The sequence below is a fragment of the Chaetodon trifascialis genome, chromosome 12, assembly GCF_039877785.1.
Source record: "Chaetodon trifascialis isolate fChaTrf1 chromosome 12, fChaTrf1.hap1, whole genome shotgun sequence".
NCBI lineage: Eukaryota > Metazoa > Chordata > Actinopteri > Chaetodontiformes > Chaetodontidae > Chaetodon > Chaetodon trifascialis.
The window spans coordinates 8,494,287-8,519,212 of NC_092067.1; the positions used below are offsets into that span (position 1 = coordinate 8,494,287).

At 41.8% G+C, this 24,926-nt stretch overlaps 2 protein-coding genes across 2 annotated transcripts in view; one reads left to right on the forward strand and one right to left on the reverse strand.

Moving 5' to 3' along the window:
• cerkl (CERK like autophagy regulator) overlaps positions 1 to 1,667 on the forward strand; it is a 32,325-nt gene extending 30,658 nt beyond the window's left edge. The window contains exon 14 of the mRNA XM_070975793.1: positions 661 to 1,667. Coding sequence (XP_070831894.1) covers positions 661 to 739 — 79 coding nt within the window. The 3' untranslated portion in view covers positions 740 to 1,667. The remainder of the gene's footprint in view (positions 1 to 660) is intronic.
• Positions 1,668 to 3,208: 1,541 nt separating this feature from the next.
• itga4 (integrin alpha 4) lies at positions 3,209 to 24,038 on the reverse strand. The gene is made up of 29 exons (XM_070975955.1): positions 23,720 to 24,038; positions 22,551 to 22,745; positions 21,450 to 21,568; positions 20,389 to 20,489; positions 19,754 to 19,886; positions 18,603 to 18,670; positions 18,083 to 18,215; positions 15,413 to 15,498; positions 15,202 to 15,264; positions 14,970 to 15,110; positions 14,634 to 14,742; positions 12,923 to 13,017; positions 12,684 to 12,774; positions 12,535 to 12,580; positions 12,089 to 12,243; positions 11,271 to 11,425; positions 10,953 to 11,105; positions 10,247 to 10,323; positions 9,304 to 9,445; positions 8,532 to 8,633; positions 7,551 to 7,627; positions 7,330 to 7,419; positions 6,961 to 7,048; positions 5,789 to 5,896; positions 5,257 to 5,382; positions 4,934 to 5,059; positions 4,168 to 4,266; positions 3,873 to 3,992; positions 3,209 to 3,483 (listed from the first exon to the last, which is right to left on the reverse strand). The coding sequence occupies exons 2-29, from the start codon at positions 22,730 to 22,732 to the stop codon at positions 3,373 to 3,375; spliced, it is 3,096 nt and encodes a 1,031-aa protein (XP_070832056.1). The 5' UTR covers positions 22,733 to 22,745; positions 23,720 to 24,038; the 3' UTR covers positions 3,209 to 3,372.
• Positions 24,039 to 24,926: the final 888 nt, after the last annotated feature.

The window sequence follows — 24,926 nt, forward strand, 5'->3', positions numbered from 1 at the left end:
TCTGGCACCAAGAAAATAACTATATTCTATCATTTTTGTTTATGAAAATGTCCAGCTAAAGCTTCCTCAGCGTGTCTGTTCTCATATTTAAAACACTGCTCATCACAGCAGATCTCAGGACTGTTTAACCCACAAACTGTCTCTCTCTCCTCTATGCATGTTTGTTCTTTCTCTGCTGCAGCCTTTTCTTTAATCCACCTGCATTCAGCTCAGACTTGTGCCTTGTTAAAAATACTACAGAAATGTTTCTCGGTCCAATCTAGACAGACTGCTGCTGTGACTTTTATGTAAAAGTGAGCAGGGCGCTTATTCAGACACGGGAATAGCATGTGAAATTGCTGTCAGATTAACATAAAGGGGTGCATGACATGGCACATCAAATGAAGGGTGCGGTTGAGCTGAGAAATGTGGAAAACTGAATCACTGGAGTTCAGAGTAACAGGACTGTTCTTACTGCCAAAGAATGAAGAGGAGGAGGCAGAAATGTCACAGACACTTAAAATGTGAAATAATAACAGCGTTGTTTTGTGCTTTGAGCCCTTTACCTGTTACATGATTTTACATCTTATCTCATTGGGCCAAAATCAGGCCCATGGCAACTCGTCTCAGGGTCCTAAATGTACCTCTAACTCTATGTGTGTGTTTATGTGGTGTGTTCAGGGTCCACCCGCAGCTCATCACTCTGTATGGGGAGGAGGTGGATGAGGCAGAGTCAAACGTCTCCTGCAGCTGCATCTGAGTCCAGCAGGGGACGCTGCTGTGTGCGTTTGGATTAAGACGCATCACCATAGTAACCAAAATGACTCAACGGTGCCCTCTCTTGGTCATTAGTGTTTCCGTGAAGATGTTAACTAATGTAGAAGTTTCATTCAAGTAGCGAGAGCGTGTAAAAGTCGCAGCAGAGCTCTGCATCTTCCTGTTTACAATGTGTATGTCAAAGCTACATGAGGCAATCGACTGATTAGTGCAGCTTTGATAACCTTTAACTTCAGTCTATCTGCGCTTTATGGACTGAGCTGATCAATGAGGATAAAGATGAAGGTTCTATATTGAAATGAATGTTTACATTTGACTCTACTTCAATCACCAGCTCTTCTCAGATGACTTGACTTTAATCTAATTTGTGTTGCCTATTTTTTTATTACAAGTTTCATTTTGTCTCATCTTGTCCAGTCGGTGGTTCTGTGGCTAAGAGCAAAGCTTCATCTGTAGTTTGTGAGTCCAAACTATAGCCGTGAGCTAAAAATAGTTAATTGAATCCAACACTGTGGGGAAAAGAAGAATAAACTAGGTGTGTTGATTACTGTATAGGCGAACAGCTTTCTGTACAGATGCTGCAACATAAGCAGAACCACTCTCGATGAGCACAACATGTCCAAAGACTAACAGTTTTATATCTGAATATAACAAAGCTGTTTTTACTTAATGTGGGTTTTTTTATTCACAAGCTCGTAGAAGCTTTTTTATGGAAATCATGGAGATTTTTAGAGTGACAGCTGTGGTCTTGATGAGAAAAAAGCAAGTCCAAGTTCATGTTTAAATAGAAAATCCTTCATTTTAATGCAAACGTGTTCACAAAAGCAGGGAGACTCTTCAGTGCAGAACAACTTCACATATACAAAAACAATCAAACAGCGACAAACCCATTTATTAAAATATTAAAAACATTTGTGTGTGTGATGTGCATTTGTACTACATACATAAACAGAAGGGAGGGTAGCAGCTGTTTTAAATGTCTGCATTCACAAAATACAGACACCTAAAACAATGCGTTTGAATCTTTTAAATACCTTAATAAACATTAAAAAGAAAAAAAGCTGATTTTCAAGTAGTCTTCCATCACTCAAGCCTGTGGCTCATTGTGTCACCGGCTCTGTTTCTCGTCTGTTACCAAACATCTTTGACTTCACTTTCACCCTGACAGTTTAGGGAGCTTTTTTATGTAATTTGTCAGGACAGCATCTTTGAGTATCTTGAAAAGTGCTCTATAAATTAAATGGATTGTTATTATAGAACCCCCACAAGACCCTTCATGTCAACATGTCATAATTAATACCAAGAAAAGCAGATCTGCATTTCACTGATGTCAAAACAACTAAAAATATCTCTTTTTTGTTATTGCAACACTTTCAGGCGGCTGTGCCAGAAGGTTCATTATTCTCAATTTTTCCTGCACAAATCAAAACGGTTTCCCATTCTCCACCACATTTTCGTGAAGTGCTTCCTCATAGCGGTGGTACACAGCTGCACAGTGGACTACACAGGCACACAGCAGATAAGAAAAACAGCCAATAAGTGTGAAATCAGACTGACAGGGTTAAGGCAAAGTTGAGCTCAAAGCAAAAGACTTGCACAGATTTACTCCGCCAATGTGAGTAAATCCACCCATTGACCACGCTGGTTCACTGAAATGAAGTGGTTCTGCCTGCCGTGAAATCTCACCATTTGTGTGACTGAGCCTTTGGAGGGACCAAGACTCAGAATAACAGGCAGGCTAAAGGGCAAAGCACAGTGAAGGCATCCATTAAAACACAGACCCTGATTGTTGATAGCATCGGTCTGCGTCAACCCACAGAAGGCGGCATTCTTATCGCTTCACGCTGACTGTACGCACACATCCCAGCAGCCATCACTGGATCAGTGTCTGTCTGGACAGCACTGGGTGTGTGCCACACAGGCAGTGAGTCCGCTCTGTGTGTGTCACCAGTGCATAAAGTGTTGCTCAGCAGGTAAACAAAAATGTGGAAATGTAACGTGCATAGACAGAGTTATGAGCCAATCAGAGGCCAGGTTACCATCCCCTGAGATCAAAGGTCACCAGAAAGTCACTTCCTTTGGTTTGTTTCCTCTTAAGAGTCAAAACGGAGGTCATCAAAAACAGTGTCACAGGTCATGCCACAATCCCAGGAAGGCCTGTGGCCTTCTAATTGGTCCAGATTTGATTGTTTCAGGCTCACTTCCCTTGTTATCCATCCATCCATCCATCCATCCATCCATTGCTGCAGTCTTTTTCAAGTCTTTGAACTTGTCTGTATTTGTGAAGGCACATCAGGCAAAATAATTTACAAGGCACAGTCAGATTCAGGTGTGTTCAGGAGGCGTTCACTTGAGACATTTTATCACTCATCGCACTCAGCACAAACCTGTCTTAAAACCATCTGGGCTGACTTGTTATGAGTGCGGCTTCAATGTGACAGAGTCCGGACAGTACTTTCTGCTGCTTTGGACAAATTCTGTTGCCATGTTGTCACATGCAGAAATCCATCCATCCATGGCATCCATCAGCACTTATGTCTCCGTAAAACTGTTGCACGGTCGCAATGTGAACTCTATCCTGAGGTCAGAGGTCACTGCCAGAGGTGACAGTTGGCATTAGGAAGTGCTCCGTCTTTTCTCAGTTTTAGGAACGTAGTCCCAGCTGTCTCTTCTGAACTCCTCCTCCTCCTCCTTCTTCTTCTGGAAGTCCCTCTTAAAGAACCCAGCCTGAGAGACACACAGGTAGACAGAGAAGTTGACAAAAAGTCAAAATTTAAACGGGTTCCTTTTCAGTAGGTTACACTGCAATATACTGTGCTTGCTATGGTTTATCTGTGGTTTACCATATCATGATACACTGGCTATTATGATGAGATATACAGCATATACAGTTCATCATACCATTAGATCGTGATACACTGTAGTTCTGAGTAGTGCACAGCAGAAGTGAGATAGGGTTAACTGCACTAAGTGTGACACATGATGTCTTACAAGCACAGTGGTCACATTGGAGCCCAACTGCTATGTCTCAGCTGATAGTGTCTGCAGATATTATCATCTGTGTGATAAAATCTGCAGATGGTCTGTCACATCAGAGTGAAAAAGCGAATATTTACCTTCCACAGACACCAGATGAGAGCAGCCAGGATCATCAGACCCAAAACTAAACTGATGACGATGATGAAGACCTTCACTGCTGTTGAGGGTTTCTGTGCGAAAAGAGCTTCCACCACCACCTGCGAATGCACCACATGCAATATATGATTATCTGTAACAGCTAGAATATACAGTAGATTACTATGTAAACATTCAACAACTACATCTCCCATGAGGCTTTGATGGTGCTGTTGCTCATTCCAGCTGTGGTCTAGTTTGACTGCCAGTGTTGTGACTGGTGTCGAGGGGTTTTACCTGTGCCACAGGCTGTCCATGGATGAGGTTGGTGTGAGGGTCTTCTCTGGGATTTAACATCAGTGCAGTGCTCTCCATCCTCATGATGCCATGACGACCCTAAAGCACACATACAGACAGAGATCAGGTGTTTTTACCTGTTGCTCTAGACGTAAGTCTGGTTAGGTTTCAGTGGAAAGACCTCTGTGGAAGACCAGGAGAGAGCAAGCACAACCTGTCCAACGTCGTCCAATTATTAATATAATGTTTTAATGCATGTCCTCTATAACTACTTTATGCTAATGTCACATATTATGTGACAAGTGTCTTGCCTCAAATTGCCCCTTAAGGGACTGATAGTATTTTTAATTTAACTAAAACTCACCACTTCCTACAACTGCTTAATAATCCAGTTAAAAGCAATGATTGTGGCTTTTATTGTGAAGTGGCTGCAGGAAGTGTTGAGTCTCAATCACTGAGTTCAGATCAGTTTAGGTTAGTTTTAACTAAGTTATTCTCGGCGGATCAGTTTGATATTGTTTCTAAACAGGCTGCATGGCGAAAGCAGCACGTTAGCGGTGCAGCAACTTCAATGCTCCCTGTTTACATGGGATGCATTCAGGCACAGTACAGAGTGTGGGACACCAGGGATTTGTCTACTCTAATACACAATCACTGCAGTTACATGCAAAAATGGAGGAAGAGAGATGAAGTGAAATATACATTTTCTGCAGAGCAGATTCAGTCTGAGTGAAATCAGTGATGTCTGTCTGTGTGTGTGTTTTACCGGAGCTTGCAGTAGTACAGCAGGGTTCAGTCTGATCTCCAGCTGGATAATGGCTTCTCTCCCTGCCTCTAGGTTACCGAGTTGACAAACCAACCGCTCACACAGCTGATCACCACGGCCACAAAACTGCATGCGCACACACACACACACACACACACACACAAAAAAAGACTGAAGTTTATACACTGTGGGTCGATGTGTAGTCAAGATGATGGAGTGACAAATGATTCCAACTCAAGCATCTCAGTTTGTTAGTCACACAATTTTATATTGTTAGTGGTATATTTTTTATCGCGTGCATGCGTGTGTGCATGTGTGTGTACCATTCTGCGGGTGGAGGTGGAGGAGAAGAAGAAGACGAGCTGTTTGATGAAGGAAGCTTGAGGGACATCACAGTCCTCAATGACTGACACAGTTGTGTCACTGATTGAACACACACCGTGAGATGACTGCACAGAAACAGAATATATTATATAATATATATAATTATATATTAATAATAATATAATATAATATATAATTATATATATATATATATTAATAAGAAATACACACTCTCACAACCATTCATGTTTTTTCCATAACTGTGACTATTTCTACAAACATGACTACTACTATTACCAAATCTACTGCTGTTCCTCTACTGCTGCTTCAACCACCATTGCTACCACTATCCAACCAGCAACCAGCATGGCTGAGTACTGAGTGCTTTAGCTAAATTAGTTTTCTCTGGCTCCAGTAACTGACAAAGATGGCATGTATCTTCAGAAACCACCAGACTACAAACAGTTTTAAAACTGACTGTGCTACTTCCACTCCACCACCACTGTTGCTAATTGCTAGTCCTGGACGTACCTGCCAGTCGACCACCTGCAGCAGTCTGTGTTTATAAGGTGTGAGGATCTTTGGGAGTGCAATGTCAACCACAGTATCTACAGACCTGCTGGGACCAGAGTTTAACACCTGCAGACAGACAGAACAACAAATGTAGCCGGAGGGAGATTAGATTAGATTAGATTAGAATCGATGGAACCAAAGTCTTTGATAGAAGCTGGGTTTCTGTTCAGGCTGTTACCAGAAGTAACGCCTTTAGGGAGACTGCAGAAGTGCTTTCAGTTGGCCTCAGGAATCAACTTAGTGACTGCTTGTAGGGTTATTTGGTGAACTGCTGTAGCTGACAAGCTAACCACTACAGTGTCTCCCACAGAATGACAGATACTTGAGAGAATATATCACCCAATTTGCAGAAGGTCATTTCTTACTTCACCATTTTAATTCTACTTAATTCTCCATCATATTTTAGTGTTCACTCACAAACTACTTGATCTGCTCACCTTCCTTCCACCATCTATGTGTGGGGAAAATAGAAAATCAATATGCGGCGGTCAGTGTTGATACTGTGGCGGGCTCCCACTACCATATTAATGTATGGCAAACACTGCACTAACTCAATATCCCGCCAGGAACAGGCTAAAGACAGTCAATCACAATAGCTCTCTGATCACCTTTATACCTCTGGTATTTAGTTGTCAGGATTGTACATCATTTTATTCAATAAAGATTTCTATTTCCACAGCTAATGAGCTATGGTTCCACCATTATGGACTGTTTCTAATGTCCCTCAAAGGTCAGCGCCATCAAGACAGATGCTGCATATTGACATTCTGACATGCCAAAGCAGAATAAGGCACCAGTGTAAATAACGAAATGAATAATGGCTGGATTCCATTTAGCTGTTTCAGTTTCAGGGTCCTGGTATTGTCCATGCAGACTCACTGTCACACTGTCCTGGCTTACGGCTTGATTAGTACAGAGCCATTGTTAATATTATTAGTAACATCTGTGATTTTGCTACTATGACAAGTCAAACATTAAACCAAAGTTAAAATTGCTGCGATACATTAGCGCAGGTTCACTTAGTCATTGTGATTGATGCTTTGAAATGCTGCTGTGACCAGGCCTTCACTCCTTTTAACTCTTTGTCTATATGTTTATGGGGTAAATTATGGGATTAAACGGATATTTACCTTGTATGTGTAGTTGAATCTTTCAGGGTAGCAGTCAACTGGAGTCAGATCTTCATCTCCAAACACAAATGAGGTGGGAGTCACAAAACTGCAAGACAGACAGACAGACATCAGTGGACGGGGACATCAGTGGCTAATATTGTCATAATGGATGGTGTCCTATGAGGCTACGTACTAAGACTGGGCATACAGAATGGCTAAAAGTCTTTGCTTTGTCACACATAGCAAACATCTTTCATCATGAAAGTGAGTTCATTTTATTTATGTTTTAACTGATTCTTTACACTGTGTTACTTGGGTTTTGAAAAGTGCACTACACATAAAGAATTATTATTATAAACATTATTAGAGTGATGTGTGCCAACTCACCCGTGGATGTTGACGTTGACTCCATATTTGAGATGAAGACGGAGGCTGACGGAGTTGTCGTGGAGGTACTCCTCCCTCTCATAGTTATCACTGAAGACAAAACAGATTTAGTTAACCTGCATGTCTCATCTTTAAATCACAGATGAACTGATGCTAAGGAAGCTAATGTTTTTCTTAAAAGTTTAGTTCAATAATAAGTCAGTTTCATTTATTGAAATTACCTGCTGGTGTTGACGTGAATGATGACGTCACCAGGTGTGCTGTTCTGGTTAACGTCCAATAGGAAGATGATTTCCAACTACAAGAAACAGGAAATGCGTCTGTGAGCTCAAATGGTTTTCAGGTTTCTTATACATCTATTTAATGATTGACAGCTGCAGAATGATGAGTCAGATTTTGCTCCTTTTTCTCAATTTCTAGTATCTTTATTACTTCACTTTTTTCCTTTCTTCTTTTCATTTTTCTTTATCTTTGTTAAATTGTGTTCATGTTTAATTTTAACTTTATACACGTTGAAGGAAATGTCGCCTTAAAACTGCCGCTCAGTCTTTTTCTGAGGGGGAACTGGGATATTTCAACATTTTCTTTCACAATTTTTACTCAGAAAAACGACTGAGATGATGGAAATACAACAAATATCTGCTGACGAGGCAAAAGCTGGGGAACAAAAAGTCCAGACATGCTGGATCCGGGGTCTTGTACAAGCACTCCACCATCTCCACACCATCAGTCCTAATGATTTCAGTGATCCTCTGATTTTTCCTCTAGCACCACCACGAGTGCCTCCACAACTACTGAATGAACCAAATTTCTGACCAGACATTCGTGTTCTCCTCAGGATGAATTCTAATCCTTCAGCTCAACGTCTGGTCTCTTATCTAGTGTCATCATGAGGTTATTGGACATTTTAATTAGTCCAATATTTTGTTCCATGACTCGATACCTGAAAACATAATGGCATTCCCATCTGTATTAACTGGACTGTTTTGTGCTAATTAGCTAATTTCAGCATGCTAGCGCACTAAATTAAGATGAGGATGTTGATAAGCATTATTGGTAAACATTTGCATGTTTGCATGGTGACAATGGCATTTAGCTAAAAGCATTGCTGTTGAGCATCACAGAACTGCTAGCGTGATCCTGGACCCTTAGTCTTTTTATTAAATAATTTCACTAACAGTATGTGATTGGCTAAGGCTTACCTGGGCTTGTGCTGCAAAGACGAGGCTGGTGACACTGCAGTCAACATCCACTGTTGTGCTGTTGACTTCCTCTGTGACATCACAACTGACCACGTTGTCTTGCTGCACATACAGACACACAGTTTGGTGTGTTTAATGAGTTATATGTGTTGTTAAAGGTCCTTAAAGGTCCAGTGTTTAAGATTTGGGGGGGATATATTGGCAGAAATTATAGAAAATATTCAGAATTATATTTTCGTTCGTCTATAATCACTCGACAATAAGAACTGTTGTGTTTTCTTTACCTTAGAATGAGCTCTTTATATGCCACCATATATGCCTACACAAACCAAACACTGGCTCTACAGAGCACCTTTTGTGCTTTTAGCAGCCACCTTAGGTACTCCCACATGCTTGGAAGGGGCCAGGGAGGCGAGGGGTATTCAGTCAGACAGAATGCACAACTCCACCTCCTCACGAAGCTAAGCAACTCTTTTCCTGTCTCCCGCTGCTGTGTCAAATCAGATTGAGTCTCAAGGCATGATGGGAAAAGGTAAATTATTCGCTGATGTCTTTAATTAAACAACATGACTTTGTTTGGCTGCACTGTAAACAGACAGACCAGCTGTTCTTCTGTTGTATTTCTGACAAAGCAGCTGCTCGATGACCGTTTGCTGAATATTAAACCAACCAGTAACCAAGGCTGTCAAATCAACCAGGAGTGAAATCTTAAGGATTGATTTACAATCAATCAATTTCCTTAAGATGGTCCATCAACACGATGATAACTCACATTCTGCAGTACTTTAATATAGTGGATGTTGTTGGGGAAATGGAGAGTCAGTCGCGGCAAGAAGGCGTCGTCTCCAGAGTTCAGAAGCAAAGTTTTCAGCATGATGGTCTCTCCAGAGCCAAGAGCAAAGAACTTCTGCTGCCTGATGACAAAAAAAAACAAGATAAACAGCAACAACATTGATGTTTCAGTCAGAACCAAGTTCAACAAAAATATTGACATTACGGATTAGGTTAACATTTTGAAATACGCTTTCTTGACAAGAGTAGGATGAGAAAATCAGAACCACTGACAGATCTGTACATTAGATATGAAGCTGCTGCCACGAGATGTAAGCTTATCTTAGCAGTCTAAAAGTCAAAAAACAGGGGATACTGCTAGTGTGTCTCTGTCCAGCACCTCTGATAGTCACTAATTAACACATTATATCACATTTGTTTAATCCGTACATGAACAGATGCAAAAAGAACAGTTTCAACATTATCAGTCCTCTCATCTTGCTCTCGACAAGAAAACTGAATAAGCATAGAAGCATATTTCATGCTGTACCCCCCAGCCCAAGAGATCACAACAACAGCATGGTCCAGCCAGAACCAAAATCAAAGCACTGCTGCTGACTGATGCTCTAAATAAATCCTCCTCAGTTTGCTGGCTAATTACCATCATGTGTTCGCTTCTGAGAGGTGAACAGTTTCAACATTGTATATTGTTTTTAGAGAACTGGATAGCTGGTCTCTGGTTATCTGGCACATAAAGCACAACATAAGGTAAGTCGGCATAATGACGTGTGTGACTTAAATGTTGGGACAAATGAAATAGTAATAGTAATAGTAAGTACTATTCCTGCTGAACTGAAAACTGCTGTTATTTCAACCTATTTCTGTGTGTGTGTGTGTGTGTGTGTGTGTGTGCGTGTGTGTGTGTGTGTGTGTGTGTGTCTTACTGTGGCAGCACTACTCCAGCCGACAGCTGCATGTTGGTCGAGCAGTTCACCAGAGAACAGGATCGAGCAAACCAAGTCTGACAGAGTAAAAGAGGCAAAAAGCTTATGAACAGCATCAATAATAATAATGGTGTCTACTGGACAATGGAGCAATGGAAATGACAGATGACTAATGTAACCTCTGACCCCTGGCCCCAGTATTAGAGGCAATGAATAAGGTCCTGATGACTAACACCAGCTGTAAATTCCTGCATGTTAACTCTTCCTGGTCTGCTTTTTGGAGTCAGTGGGACATAGTGTGGACACAGGATGAGATGACTGATGTTGGTTAATGTGCTGCAGATGGTCTGTTGCAGCTGTAAACACATCTGGATTAGCAGGAAGTCATTATCAGAGTGTGTGGTGAAGCTAACATCAGATGAGCTGTTTCCTTCCCTTTAAAACAGACCAGTTTGGTGATCTTCAGACAGATCTGATACTTAAGTTGCTTCAAACGGAAACTGACGATTAACTTTTTTTTACATTATTCTTAATCTAGTCTGTTTCTCTGAAAAAAGAACCACAGCAAAGTGTATGTGGAGGTGGAAAGCATATCAGTAAACATGAGTCAAATACTCAGTACACAGTGTTCAAATGAGATGTTAGCTGATACCTGGTGGGTGTTAGCACCAGCTGGTAACTAGCTGATGTTACTACTGGTCAGTACCTGGTTGGTGATAGTGTTCTGGTGTCCTGCGCTCTGCTGCAGAATGGGTTTTAGTGGAGGGAAGGCTTTGGAAGAGGCTCTTTGGGTGTTTGTGTCTTTGCGACTGTAGGAAACCTCAAACTGGACCGGAGTAAAAATGTCCCTCACATCTTTCTGTGAGAAGCAGAAACAGGTACAACTACATTAGGAAGAATAAGCATTACAGAATAAGACAACAAGCAAGTTAACGTCACAACGGCTAACGCAATCAGTTAGTAACATGTTATTACACCCATATTAATCTAATTCAGTGTATTTGTGGGTGTGTGTGTGTGTTACCCTTTGATAAGCCACATGTGTTGTACAGGTGAGCTGGCCATGACGTACTCTCACACGGCCCCTTGTGCTATTGGATGACCCATTACCATGGAAATAGAAACGGTGAGGGAAGGATGGTTTATGGAGGAGGTCAGAGGTCAAATTATATTGAAGCTCTGTAGAAGAGAGGAACAGTCTTAAATATCAGTGGGTAGGTCGTACATGATAATGATACAACATAATCAACTGTTTGTTCAACCCCTCCCCCAAATTCTGATTGTCCAATCACAGCATAGCAATGCTGTTTCTGTATTTGCATGTCTTTCGACATATATTATCAGCTGATGCAGCTGCTCACTTTTTGCCTTGTCTTTTAGCAGGAAATCATGTATGTATCCATCATGGGCACATGTAAAAACATTTCACATAGCTCTCGTTTAAAATGTGTGCTGAAAACATTACAAAGTCAGCCAGAAACAGTGCTTTCATCCCACTCACTGGGTTATTGTTAGCTTAATTAGGTAACTAGCTACAGCTGGTACAATATGACAGTGACAACTGTCATTTCAGCCACTTAAAAATCAAAAGCTGCTTTTGTCTCCCTCTTTCTGAAATGAAGGACGCATTGTTTCAATCAATACTAAAACTACATCTGTTATTGTTGTAAGCTGCATATGTGCTTTAGATTTAAACCTTGAGAGCATAACCAAGGGGCATGTGATTTAGAGAGTTTTCAGTTGGGTTAGACCTAGAATCTTAAACATTAGCAGGCTGGGTCTAAAATTGGATTTAATACACATATTAGAGTTCTATATAATCAATAGTTGGGTTTACAGTACCTACAGGTCCTCTGAACTGTCTGGACCTGACACTGAAGCAGACGGTTACATTGAAGCACACAGTTGGAGTCTTGTGTTCTTGACACAGCATCGCCTGTGAGTCAATCTGCTCAGGCAGATCCAGAGACGCCGTGACCTGAATCACCGGACGGGTCCTATAGCACACAGGACACATTCAGAGGAATTATGACAGCATGCTGGCTGAACTGAAATACCGTCATATGATTCCCTCTGGGCAATTTTCAGTCGATGTATTTTATTGTTTCCGATCCTGAATCTGCTTCTAGAAAATCTCACTCTTCAAAGCAAAGATTTCCACCCACAATACTTTCAGCAGATGTTTGGAAATCTTTGATTATCCTACTGTGAAGCTGAAGCAGTGGACCTCTATGAAAGACCGAACTACAACCGGACATTTCTAGGTGAGAGCTTCAGTGTTGTTTTACCTGAGAACAATGGCTGAGTCTGAGAGGAAGGCACCAACAGCCACATCTACAGAGACAGAGAGAGTTAATATGGTTTAAAGCAGATCTAATGAGAACAGAAATGGAATAGAATAGAAATAGAATATGGATGTTGTGACAGTTTAGGTTACCCTGGTATCCATTATTATCGATATCAATGCCAGAGCTCAGCGACTGGCCAAACATCCTGAGGTCACGACCCAGGCTGGATCCACTAATCCTCTGAAAACACACACATCCATGTTGGATATCAGAGATCTTGGGACTCAACAAAGTCAATTCTGATGAAATCTAATATGAATGTTCTTATAATAAAAATTAAGTTAGAGGAATAGACAAGTCTTATCTTTATTGGTTTTGGTGTTTGTACCTGAGATGGAGTTGGTGAGATGCCTTCTCTCCTTCCATTGTAAATGTAAACAGCTCCTTTTAGGTCATCTTCCTGTGGAGCACCTACCGCCACATCTATACACACACACACACACACACACACACACACACACACACACACACACACACACACACAGAAAGTTATAGCATTATACTTATGAGGACTGTTGCTGTCTTCACTCACCAATCCATGAGCCTCACTTCAACCTGCTTCAAGACGTTCAGCGATTTGAACCTTTCTGCAGATTGTTAATTGACTGACTGTTAGTGGGCCTCTGTTTTCTGAGGGGGGTAAAGGGGGTGTTGGAGAGGGGCCTGGATGTATGACCTCAGTTTTCCTAAAACCGCGGTTGATGCCTTGCTGGAATGTTGAGCAGGATGAAAGCATTCAGGATCAGTACATAAACATGAGAAAACAGCAGCATGGTCCTTTAATATTTAACCTGAGTCCTTTGAAGATGTGAGGGGTCTGAAAGTCAAACTGTTAGTTGAGACAGACAGACACACACACACACACATACACACGCACACACATGCACACACACAGCCTTTTAGCTGTGGCAGATTAGAAGGCAGGTTCAGTTGCAGAGCAGCAACAGTTTGTCATTACAGTTTTAATGGCCTTAATAACACACTCCACCCCTCCCTCCCTCCCTCTCTCTCTCTCTCTCTCTCTCTCTTTCTCCCTCACACACACACACGTACACACATTTGAAAGGTCTGCATGTGTGAGGGTGTTATGTTAAAGGGATGGGCAGAGGGTGTTAAAGTCAGTGATGTTTCTCTGTTATCAGGAAGTGGCAGTTACTGTTGGTGGTTGGTGGGTGGGTTGTGCCCCTTGGTAAGAAACCTAAAACACAAGCGGTGTGTGTTTTGGATTTAGTGCAGTAGTAGTCATCAAAGTGTTGCAGTAGTATTAGTAGTATTGTAGGCTAATTTGTGAGGCAGCACACCTGGGCAGAAAGTGAAAGAGCAGCACTTAAATGTAATTTAATTAGAGCGGTTAAGCAATGAAGTGAACCCCAGCTGCTCCAATGGAAATGCTCAGTGGACAGCTAAAGATAGTACTGTTGCTACTACTGAAGCAGCAGCGGAATGATAGTATCATAAGGGGTAGTGGTACTTGTAGTTTTATCTGTTATAAGTTGTATTAGAAGAAATAACAGAAGATGGCAGTACTATTAGCAATAATAGTACAGCATTGAGAGTAATATTTACACGCATTAGAGCATATAAGCAGTTGTTTTAGTAGTATTTGCAGTAGAAGAAGTTGTTATTAGTAGTGTCAAGAGAAACAATAATATTTTGCAGTAGTAGTAGCAGCAGTATTTACTAGTATCAACTGTGGCAGAAGCAGTGTTGTTGTACTGCTAGTAGTTGTACTGGTTCTGATGTTGGCAGTGGTATTAGCAGCAGCAATAATAGCAATAATATTTGTGGTGTCAGAAGCAGTATTAGTATTTGCTGTAGCACAGTAGTAAGTAGTAGCAGCAGTAGAAGAAGTTACAATGCAATTCAATATCAGAAGGAGTAGTAGTATGTTGCTGTAATAGTAAGAGCAGTAGTTACTAATAGTATCAGACAGAGTAGAAGTACATTCAATGGTATGTATCAGCAGCGGTATAATTAGTATTGCTTGGTATACTTGAAATGGGTTCAGATAGGTCAGCCTGTGAAGGTGTGGTCATTACCAGGGTAACCATCATCATCCAGGTCTCCCAGGTCAGCGATGGTCTCTCCAAACCGGGCGGCGTAGGCGTCCCTGCCAGTCAGCCGAAAATCTGCCTCCTTCAGCTTCGCCTGAAACAAAGTCAGTTTGTGAAGAAATAGTAGACACCAAAGACTGTCCCACTAAGTCTTTTTCACAGAGGACATGATATGTCACAGTATATAATACTGACTGTAACCAGTCACAGACAGAAGAACCAGTTCCCGCTGTCAGCCATGTTGGCTCCACAGACCCAGACTGCAGGTTAATATTCACTGTTACGCGCTAAAATAGTGTGTGTCCAGGTGTGTGTGCTCACCTGGCCCTGGTTGATATACACATGGACTCTTCCCTCCTCCCTGGCGATGCCTGTTGCCATGGGAGCGCCAACCAACAGATCTGACAAACCGTCAGCATTCAGATCCACCACACACACACTCGAGCCGAAGTACGATCCCAGCTGCATAGACACACACACAAAGACGTCCACGGTAAGTGCTAAGTGTTCCATTGTTTTGAATGGAGGATGCTAATGCGAAGTGGCTTCTCACCTCTTTTCCGGACACTTCAGACACAACCCGCAGCATTGTGTTTTCTACTGTGAAGATGAAGACCTGCACATCACAAAGACACACACGCACACTAACTTCAATCATCAAGTCTGACTGCCCTTGCGTTGTAAAAATCTGGTCCAAAGTTGAGCCAAACACACAGACACAAACGTCCATACTGTTACTGTAGAGGAACACAGGTAGGTCCTACCTTGCCCTTCTGGTTGTACTGTGGAGCTCCCCCCACCACCTCCACAGACCCAGGACTGAGAAAGTGACCCGCTCCAACAGAGTACCCTGAACAGCAGGAAGACACAGTGTCACATGCAGATTTTTCAAATGTGAAAAATAAGTAATTTTCCTTTTTATGCTTCTACTCCACAAAGGAAATACTGCACTTTTTACTTAACATTTATTTACATGCATTTGTATTTTACATACAAGATACATTTATCTGACAGCTGCAGTTATTAGTTACTTTTCATTTTACCATTTCAGATACAAAACACACAGTCTGATAAGCTTTATACAGCCTGTTCTTAAAGATTAAACCAGTCATTCCCTGACAGCAGTGTGTAGTTGGGGCCCCATCTAAACTTCTAAAGTAGTTTCCTTCAAATAATTGTGTGAATATCATATCTCACTCTACTATATACTGTACTATATAAGAGCACTTCTGCCACTGATTGCTTTTAACATAATGTCTCCTGCACAGAAGAACAGACCTTTTGGTTGACATTGAATCTGATGAATCTGTAACTGATACAGTGCTACCAGAAATCCAGACCTATGTGAAATTTGTCTTCACAAGTCCACACTTGATACAATCGGCCTCATGCAAGAAAACGTTCTTATGCTTCAGTTTTTTTAATTGCTGTGATATGTTAATTTGTTACTTTTACAGAGGCTAGTAGGTGGATTGTTGCTGTTACTTTTGGACAGAGACAGGTTAGCTGTTTCCCCCTGTTTCCAGTCTTTGTGCTAAGCTAAGCTAAGCTAAGCTAAGCTAACCTGCTGCTTAGCTTCATATTTACTGTACAGAAATAAGAGTGGTGTCGATCTGCTCATCTAACTCGCACCAAGTAAGCAAATCCCAAAATGTACAAGCATTTCTTTAAAATTACTGCGCACACAGTAATAACTGAAGATGACACAAATGAATGAATTGGCATCATTATCTTCTCTCATCTGCATTTTGTTTAGAGAGTTTTTCATCATCATTATCATCAATCTGGAAATGTAAGATTTGAAAAAGTAGAAATTACAGCCCATGGTTGAATGTTACAGTGTGACCACACAGGGTTTGGACTCGTTTTTTATTTTTTGGGTTATGGTTAGGGTTTGACATGTAGTGGTCAGGGCTGAAATGAAAGTCTATGCCAAAAAGTGTTTGTGTGTGTGTGAGAGCGAGGAAGAGGGTGTGTTGGTGTGAGAGAAAGTCACCCAAACACAACCACAGCTCAAATGTGTTCAAACCAAACCTCAGTCTCTGAAGTCAGCTGTTGCTTCCTGCTGATTTGTGTTAATCGGTTGCAATCACACACACACACACACACACACACACACACACACACACACACTCCTAACCAAAGACAAAGCTTCTGCATTCATCATTACTGAGCAGATTACATTTGGTAGTCTGTGCTGCAGTTACTGTCTGATCCTCAGATCGTCAGTCTTACTGCTATGATCAGACTTCGTGTGTCTTTTCTGACATGGTGAGAACAATGAACGTGTTTTCTTCTGGTAGAGTCAGATCAAACAAACACCTTCCTCTGAAGAACATCACACCTTTCTGTTCAGCGTCCTGTTTGTCCTGTTCAGCAAAAATACATAGTGATGAAATGCACTTGTTTTTGTGTCTCTGCAGTAAGCAAATTTCTTAAATGTCCTGTAACCCTGCATTAAAGGATTAAAAGAAACCTGAGTCTTGGTCATACAAAGACTTGACTTTGTTGGTACATGCAGGGTTTCTGCAGTTAAATTTAAGAATTTTCGAGACCTTTTCACAGCCACTCTGGCCAAAGAATGAAACTACAATGAAAAACCATCAGGTACCATTTGGCCTAGAATTGTTATTTCTGACTAATATTAACAACCACTCGTTATGAGATGGTGAGCTTCCAAGCTACTGTAGCTAGCAGTAGCAGTTGTGACAGTGTTTGTCGCAGGTCTGATGGTGCCGACTGAAATGGGACTTAATAGTCTACTACAGCACAATCCACCGTCGAAGTCATTCAACTTTAAGTATATAACGTCTCCCAACAACCTGCAATCAGACACTAAAACATTTCATAACAAACATTACTGTCTGTGGGTGGCAAGAGAAAATGTGTAAAGCAAAGACTTTTTAAAATACCATTTAAGGCCAGTTCTGAGGAAACTAAATGCAATGCTTTTTAAAAATTGCCAAGACCTGCAGACACCCTGCACATGCAAACACGTTCGGGACAAGGAGTGAGAGTACGGTGGGATGAAAGGAAACAGAGTGGCTTCAGCTGTATCTACAATCCTTCCTCACAACATCAGAGCTGAAACTGATAAGCAACAAACGAACAGAGAGTTCATTCCACCTTCTCACTTCATCAGCCACGGCAATGAAGCATGTCTCCTGTCATTCTCAAAACTGAGACGAACAACTCTGAACAGCATCCTGTGTACGAGAGGTGTCAATCTGGGTATCAAACGCTGCAATGTGCTGTTCATTTTCTCAACCATTTTTTTGTTGTTGTTTTGATGCATTGCATTTCCCTCACTCACAGCTTGAGGTGGCACAACGAAAGCAGACTGACCAGGCATCATGGAAAAACCTGTTATACATGGGTAGTAGTTGCAGTTACTACATCAGTAATACTGGTACAATAACAGGTGTGTTAGTTACCCAAGTAGCTTCCAAAGCTGACAGCTCCATTTTCGTCGTCCAGGTACACTGACATTCCCCGACTGGATGTGTTAAAGACCAGAACTGAACCTGTCCAGTAAGATGTCCCCGGAGCCCCCATGATGATCAGATCCTGAGAGGGACGGGCAGATTTCAGAGTCTCTATGATATATTATGACGTACATCTCTACATGTCTCTATCATACGTATAACAAATATCTACTTATCTATAACACAATCTGAATTCATGGGACATTTGTTGCTTTAAATGCAAGTTGTGAGTTTTCATTTTCAACACAGGAAGCTGACAATGTTTGTTCTCTTTTCCAAAATGGTGAAAATGAATTTCTACATTACGACACCATGAGGAGGAACAAGAAAAGAGCAGATGACTTAAACTGGCTCCACATTGTAAAAGCATGACAAACTTCTGGCGTTATACATCAGACATCAGTGACGGATCACATTCAGTGAAGACAAACAGGATTTTAAAGAAACTTGTTGCCTGTGTGTTACTGACCTCTGTCAGGAAGTTGGAAATGCCAGCCTGACATGACCCATAATCCTCACCGAACTTCCTCTGATGGTCTGCAGGGGACAGACAACGACAAACAGAGACAGACAGACATCTTGAGGGGTGAAGGTGAGCAAACAAATAAGAAGATAAAAGCCAAAAGTTTTCCTCCTGCAGCCAAACAGCTGCTGCTTTCACACACTCACACACACAGGAGTGAAAGAGGTGAGGCTAGACATATTCCCAAATTCAGAAAAGGCTAAACGTCCTCTCCAGCACCAAACAGCACATACAGTAGAAACCGTTAGAGACCAGCTGGTAAACACGTGGAGTACTGAGTGAGTCCACAAACACAACCCTAAATGAATGATGATACTGCTCCATGACTTCTGGATGTGTAAATAAGCAACTGTTTGATAATAAGTTGCCATATAAACTTCAACGGTGACGCTATGTCGATGTTTCAACTTGTCTCCACTGTCCCAAGCTCGCCAAAAAATCTATCATTGCAGCTTTAAAAGAAACAAACACAGCATACATAGAGGCCTATATTTCCACTGCACCTCTAAAATGTTGGCCACTCAGTGAACACTGCTGAAAAAAACTGATCCCTGCCCAACACCATCACAACAGTTCATGTGAATACATGAAGAAGAGGTTACATCGTAACTTTGCATTGTAACCACAGTGTCAATTGGAGAGCAGCCTGTGACACCGATTTAACTTCTTTGGGAGTACTAATGGGCCTCAGCACTTTTCAGATTGTTCATCACTTCAAGGTCAAAAGCTGTGCTGGCCCAGAAAGCAACTGTGCGCTATCCAAGGCTGCTTGTTCAGGTTGTCCTCCTGTCCCTCAGCAGTAGCAGACAGAGGCATGATCACATCATCTGGTTTCTGGTGTGAAATGCTTATTCATCAGTTATTTCCTCAAAATCTCCAAGACTTGTGGCGTGCTACATAACCAGAAGTCACATCCATATCTCACTCAAGGCACCATGGGGTTAGGAATAAAGTAGATACTGTTCAGTTTTGGGTATGTGGAAATGACACCATCCACATTTAAAGAGTGAGAACATTTTACACATGTGGAGTACTGAGACAACGGAAACTTGACACAAAACTTGCAGAACATTATGTGTGTTTGTGTGTGTGTATACCTCTGTAGCAGGGGATGATGGGTCGGGAGTGTCTCAAGTCATTGTCGTAGCGATAACAGACACCATTAGGAAGCTTGTGGTTCTGACTGTCTTTCTTTGAGTAGAAGACGTTCTTCCAGCGGTGAGCACATGCCTAACACACACACACACACACACACACACACACACACACACACACACACACACACACACACACACACACACACACAAACATGTGACATGGATTCATTACTGACAATAGTTAGCAGCACAGTATTGTTATTCCCATGTGACCCATGTCATTGTGACAGGGCAGCATTTAGCCTCTGAGTGGACATTTCCCTTTGCAGTGTTTGACTGACATTTTAGGGTTGGTGCTGCTAGGGGACACAGTGTCAACTTTCATGGTATGATACTGACTGGTACAGATCCTTACCCTGTCCAGCCTATGGAAAATGATATAAGGTGTTGTTTTGCCTTTATTCAACAAGCCACATACTATTGATATTTGAGAGGAGCCCTCACATTGTCAAGCTGACCAATCACAGCTCATCTGTGGTCCCTCTGCCACCCTGATGTGTTGTGTTATATTTCATTGGAGCTGCATGTGTGTGTGAGAGAAGGAAAGTGTGTGTGTGTGTGTGTGTGTGTGTTACCAGGATGTGTCCTCCATTGTCTCCAGGTTGTCTGGACAGACTGACTCCTAGCCACTGGTGATCACTTTCTGCTTCACATGTCTTCCCACAGCTCTGCACATCTGCGCGGGCACACACACACACACACACACACACACACACACACACACAATTAATTCATGGTTTCACACATGCAGCCTTCACAGGTGATTCAGTGTGTTTTACTGTTGAAGGCCACAGCTGACCTGGTGATGGTCTTAAGAGGGTATACAGCTGAGTGCCCCTCAAAGCAAGACAAGCCTTCTGTGCCCAGCACACAAAAATATCAACATATCGGCACAAAAACTGTGTTGAGTCATGTTCAGATCAACATCACTGTTCCCAAAAAGAAAGGAGTTTGTGTGATACTGTGTGATCCAAGCAGTCCACTCTGTGTTTGAAGGCTTATCAGACATCAAAAGATAACTCTGACGACTGTAAGGTAGAATTACAAACTATACGATTTTCCACCTGGTATGTGCACATGCACATCCAGTTTGTTGCCCTGTGCTGGGTCAAAAGTTGAGTACGGAGCAGGTTTTCTGTCAGACATTAACTTTTTTCTACAGCAGCAATCCAGTGGAGATGAAAGAGGCTGTGTTCTACAGTACAACATGCTGGTCAGTCACAGCTTCACTGGCACTGTATAAAGAAAGGCCATTACTTTTAATGGAGATTATAGCTGCATGAACCATTTTGGTACACAGTATCCCGATCTTCAGTCAGGTTTTTGGAACTTTAACTCCCAGTATGCCAACTGCTGTGAAAGTCGCCATATTTGAGGCCACAGAGGATGGAGATAGACGTTTTACTTTAAAGAATAACTGAAGAAAAGTAAAGTTTTAGTGAAAAAGAACATGGTAACTGTTACCATTCTGATGGAGTTTGTTGTTAGCTGCTTTGTCAGGTAATGCCTTTTGCTCTTCATCTTTTGCTCTATCTTGCACAAACCATGCACATACATTTGGTGTGAGGAACAGGTTAGCGTGTCAAATACTGGAGACAAGACTTAACAATAAACAGGCAGACAGACAGAAGCACACCAGAATGTATGGGGTGGCAGTGGCGAGGCTCAGCGGTGATGTCACAGCGGTAAACAGCTCCTGGAGATTGAACCGACGGACTAGAGGATGAGTTCGCTACAGGGGCTCCAACCACCAACCTGAGAGAGAGAGAGAGAGAGAGAGAGAGAGAGAGAGAGAGAGAGAGAGAGAGAGAGAGAGAGAGAGAGAGAGAGGATCAGTCTGTGTCTCCTCAGTGTCTGAATAGCATCTGTGTGTGAAGCATCAAAGAGTTTCTCTCACTGACAAGAACTAGCTAATTAGCATGCATGCACACACACACACACACACACACACACACACACACACACACACATAGAGTATCACTATAATCATCAACTTAACCTAAACTTACTGATCTCTGCAGCTCTATAAGGACAGGAGTCATTTATTTTCACCATTTAAAGGTTCATGACTGAGGAGATTCATAATTAACACCCATAATGCTTTGAAATGTAGTCCAAATCTCCAGAGGTTAAATATAACTCCATATAACACTGTATGCCATACATTAGTTTGACATTAACACAAGTTGATAACTACAGCATGACTGTGTAATGGACAGCTTCCCCCACCATCCTAGAAAACAGTGTACACATCAGTAGAAGAGCAATAGAGGATAAATAGCTGATTAATAGAGGATCAATGGATCCACAAAAAAGGGTCAACAAGCATATAATCAGAGGATCAATAGAAGACCAATTAACAAGAGATAAATAAAACACTGAAAGTAGATCAAAATAAGAAGAATAGTAGATCAACAGAGGATCAACAGCAGATCAATAAAATATTAGTAGTTGATCAGCAGTGGGTAAGGATGAGTTGATGTTTAGTAAAGACCAATAAAGGATCAATAGCAGAAGAACAGAGGATCAGTATTACCTCAATAGACAGTGAATGGTAGATCAATAGATGATCAAAGGCAGATTAACAAAAAATTAATAGTGGATCAAATAAACTGAGGATCATTGGAAGGTCAATACGGGCTCAACAGTGGATCTATAGAAGTAGAAAACTTTATCGATAGAGGATCAATAAGGATCAATCAGAGGTCAATATCAGATGAACAGAATAGATCCCGACCAGCTGTGAGCTCCATGACGATGCAGCAGGACTGAGTATCCAAACATGGAGGACGGGGGGCCGCTGAACTCCAGACTGTGGTCCTGATCCAGACTGTATCCTGCCACACGATGGACCAGGACCAAGACCTGAACCAGGGCCAGGCTGCAGCACACACACACGCTGCCCACTGAAGGACGCATGACGGCAGATAAACTGCAGGACACCAGAGAGACACAAACCAACAACCAGCACACGTCAGGTCAGAACGAGCTTTGAATCCAGAGAAGCCACAAGAATCACCAACGGTTGATTTTCCCACCCCCATCTTTACAGACTCATGCTCTCTGTCCACAGTCTGTTCAAACTCACATAACTTTATTTAAAATTCTAGTAGAGATCCTAAGATTTCCAAAGATAATATGTCAGACAGTAACCTCCATGAGTCTCCATGGTTGACTGGCAACTGCTCCTGGACATGTAATAGTCAAGACAATTTGTGGTAGGTGGAGTTTGCTCAGACAGATTCAGGCTAGCTGCTCAACTCTTTATGCTAAGCTAAGGGAAGCAGCTGCTGGCTGTAGCTGCGTATTTAAGGACAGATATTAGAGTAACATCAATTTTCTTATCAAGCTGCTGTTTCAATCTGATTTGCCAGAGTGTGACAGAAAGGAGGAACAAAGTGACAGAGCACACTTTTTGTCTGGGGCCCTCCAACTTCTAGGTCTGGCCCTGTCAATTGAACTCTTCTTAACAATCTTTTTAATTAGTAAAAGTTCAATATCAGGACGTTTCCTGGAATTTGAGCATTTTTAAATCGTGGTTCTTTTACTGAAGTAAAGGATTTGGGGACATTTCACTCATGGACAAAAGCAACAATTACTATAATTATTGCTAGTTTATTTAGAGAATAATATTAATTAATCAATAAACGACTGTCTTTACAAAATAAAAGCAACAAATCTCTACAAACTAATGTTTCAATCTTACCCACAGGCAATAAAAGCAGACACATTCAGTTTATGACAGAGAACTGTCCCACTGAAGAAGCGGGAAGTGTTTGTTCAGTGTTTTTATGACTGATTTGTTTCATCAACTGTCATTCATTTTCTGTCTTTCCACTAACTTATCAACAAACGGTTATCGATTCGGCTCCCACTACCGCTAAATGGGAGTTTGCTGAAGCCTACCGTTCACACTGCAGATATTCCGGGTCGGAGAGCGGGTCCAGTCGGTACCGGGGAGCCGCAGTGAGTTCCGAAAGTCTTCGTTAAATCCGACTTGTTCCCGGTGTGACTCGCTCGTGAAACCTCCTGTTGCTCCTCGGTCCGTTAACCGTCTCGTGCTGCCCGTTGCTCGAGGCAGCGCACGAGGGTCTGGGTTTTCTGTGGCAGCCAGAAAAGTGAGCCGAGATGAAACTGAGTGAAAGAAACTGAAGAGAAAAATCAGCAAAAACTAAAGTTCATCTGAGTGTGAGATGAAGTTAATGAAACTGAGAACTGAGCGCACGGGGACCATCCCTCCCTTTGCGCGAGAGCGCGCGTGTGTGCGCTTATGAGTGTATGTCTAACGGTGTTTCCTCTCCACCCCCGCAATGCTGTCCGCCTAAACCAGGCGCGCGATGGTGTGCACGCGGGTGCGTCTGCGTGGGTGCCTGGGTGTGTGTGCGCGTGTGTTCGGGGTGTTTCCTCTTCAGTTATCACCACAGTGTGAATGGAGCCAGTGTGGCTGTAATCTGATTTTGTGTCTGAACACTGAAACATACATATTCTCTTCATATACAGCTGTAGGAACAACAAACACACAGCTTGTACGTCACAGATGTGACTCTGGACCACAGAGGTACAAAGTAACAGAAACACTTCACTTGGGTACAACTTTCAGATATTTGTACATTACCTTACTGATTCCCACTTTTTTCTAGCTTATAGGCCTTCTATACTACTGTACTTCACAAGGAAATATTCTACTTTTCACTCTACGATTTATTTTGCAGTTTCAGATTAGTTTTATAGAATATAATTTGTGGTTATTGGTTAAAATACAGCAAGACTCCATTCCTGCCTGGAGGAATCAGCCCCACACTCCCCGGCTGCAACACTTAAGTAAAGTACACATTAATGCACCAATAATGTACTCTAATAATATAATATATAGGATACATATAGATACATACTGTATATATTACTCTGAAATGCTGCATAATAAACAGGCTTCTTCTACTTTTTGTATTTTAGGTTATTTTGATCCTAACACTTTTGTACAATTACTGCAGTAACATTTTGAATGCAGGATTTTTACTTGTAAAAGACTACGTCTACACTGTGGCATTACTACTCTGAGTACGTCTTTCACCACTGCTCGACCATAAATGAAGAGAGGACATGAGATGATACT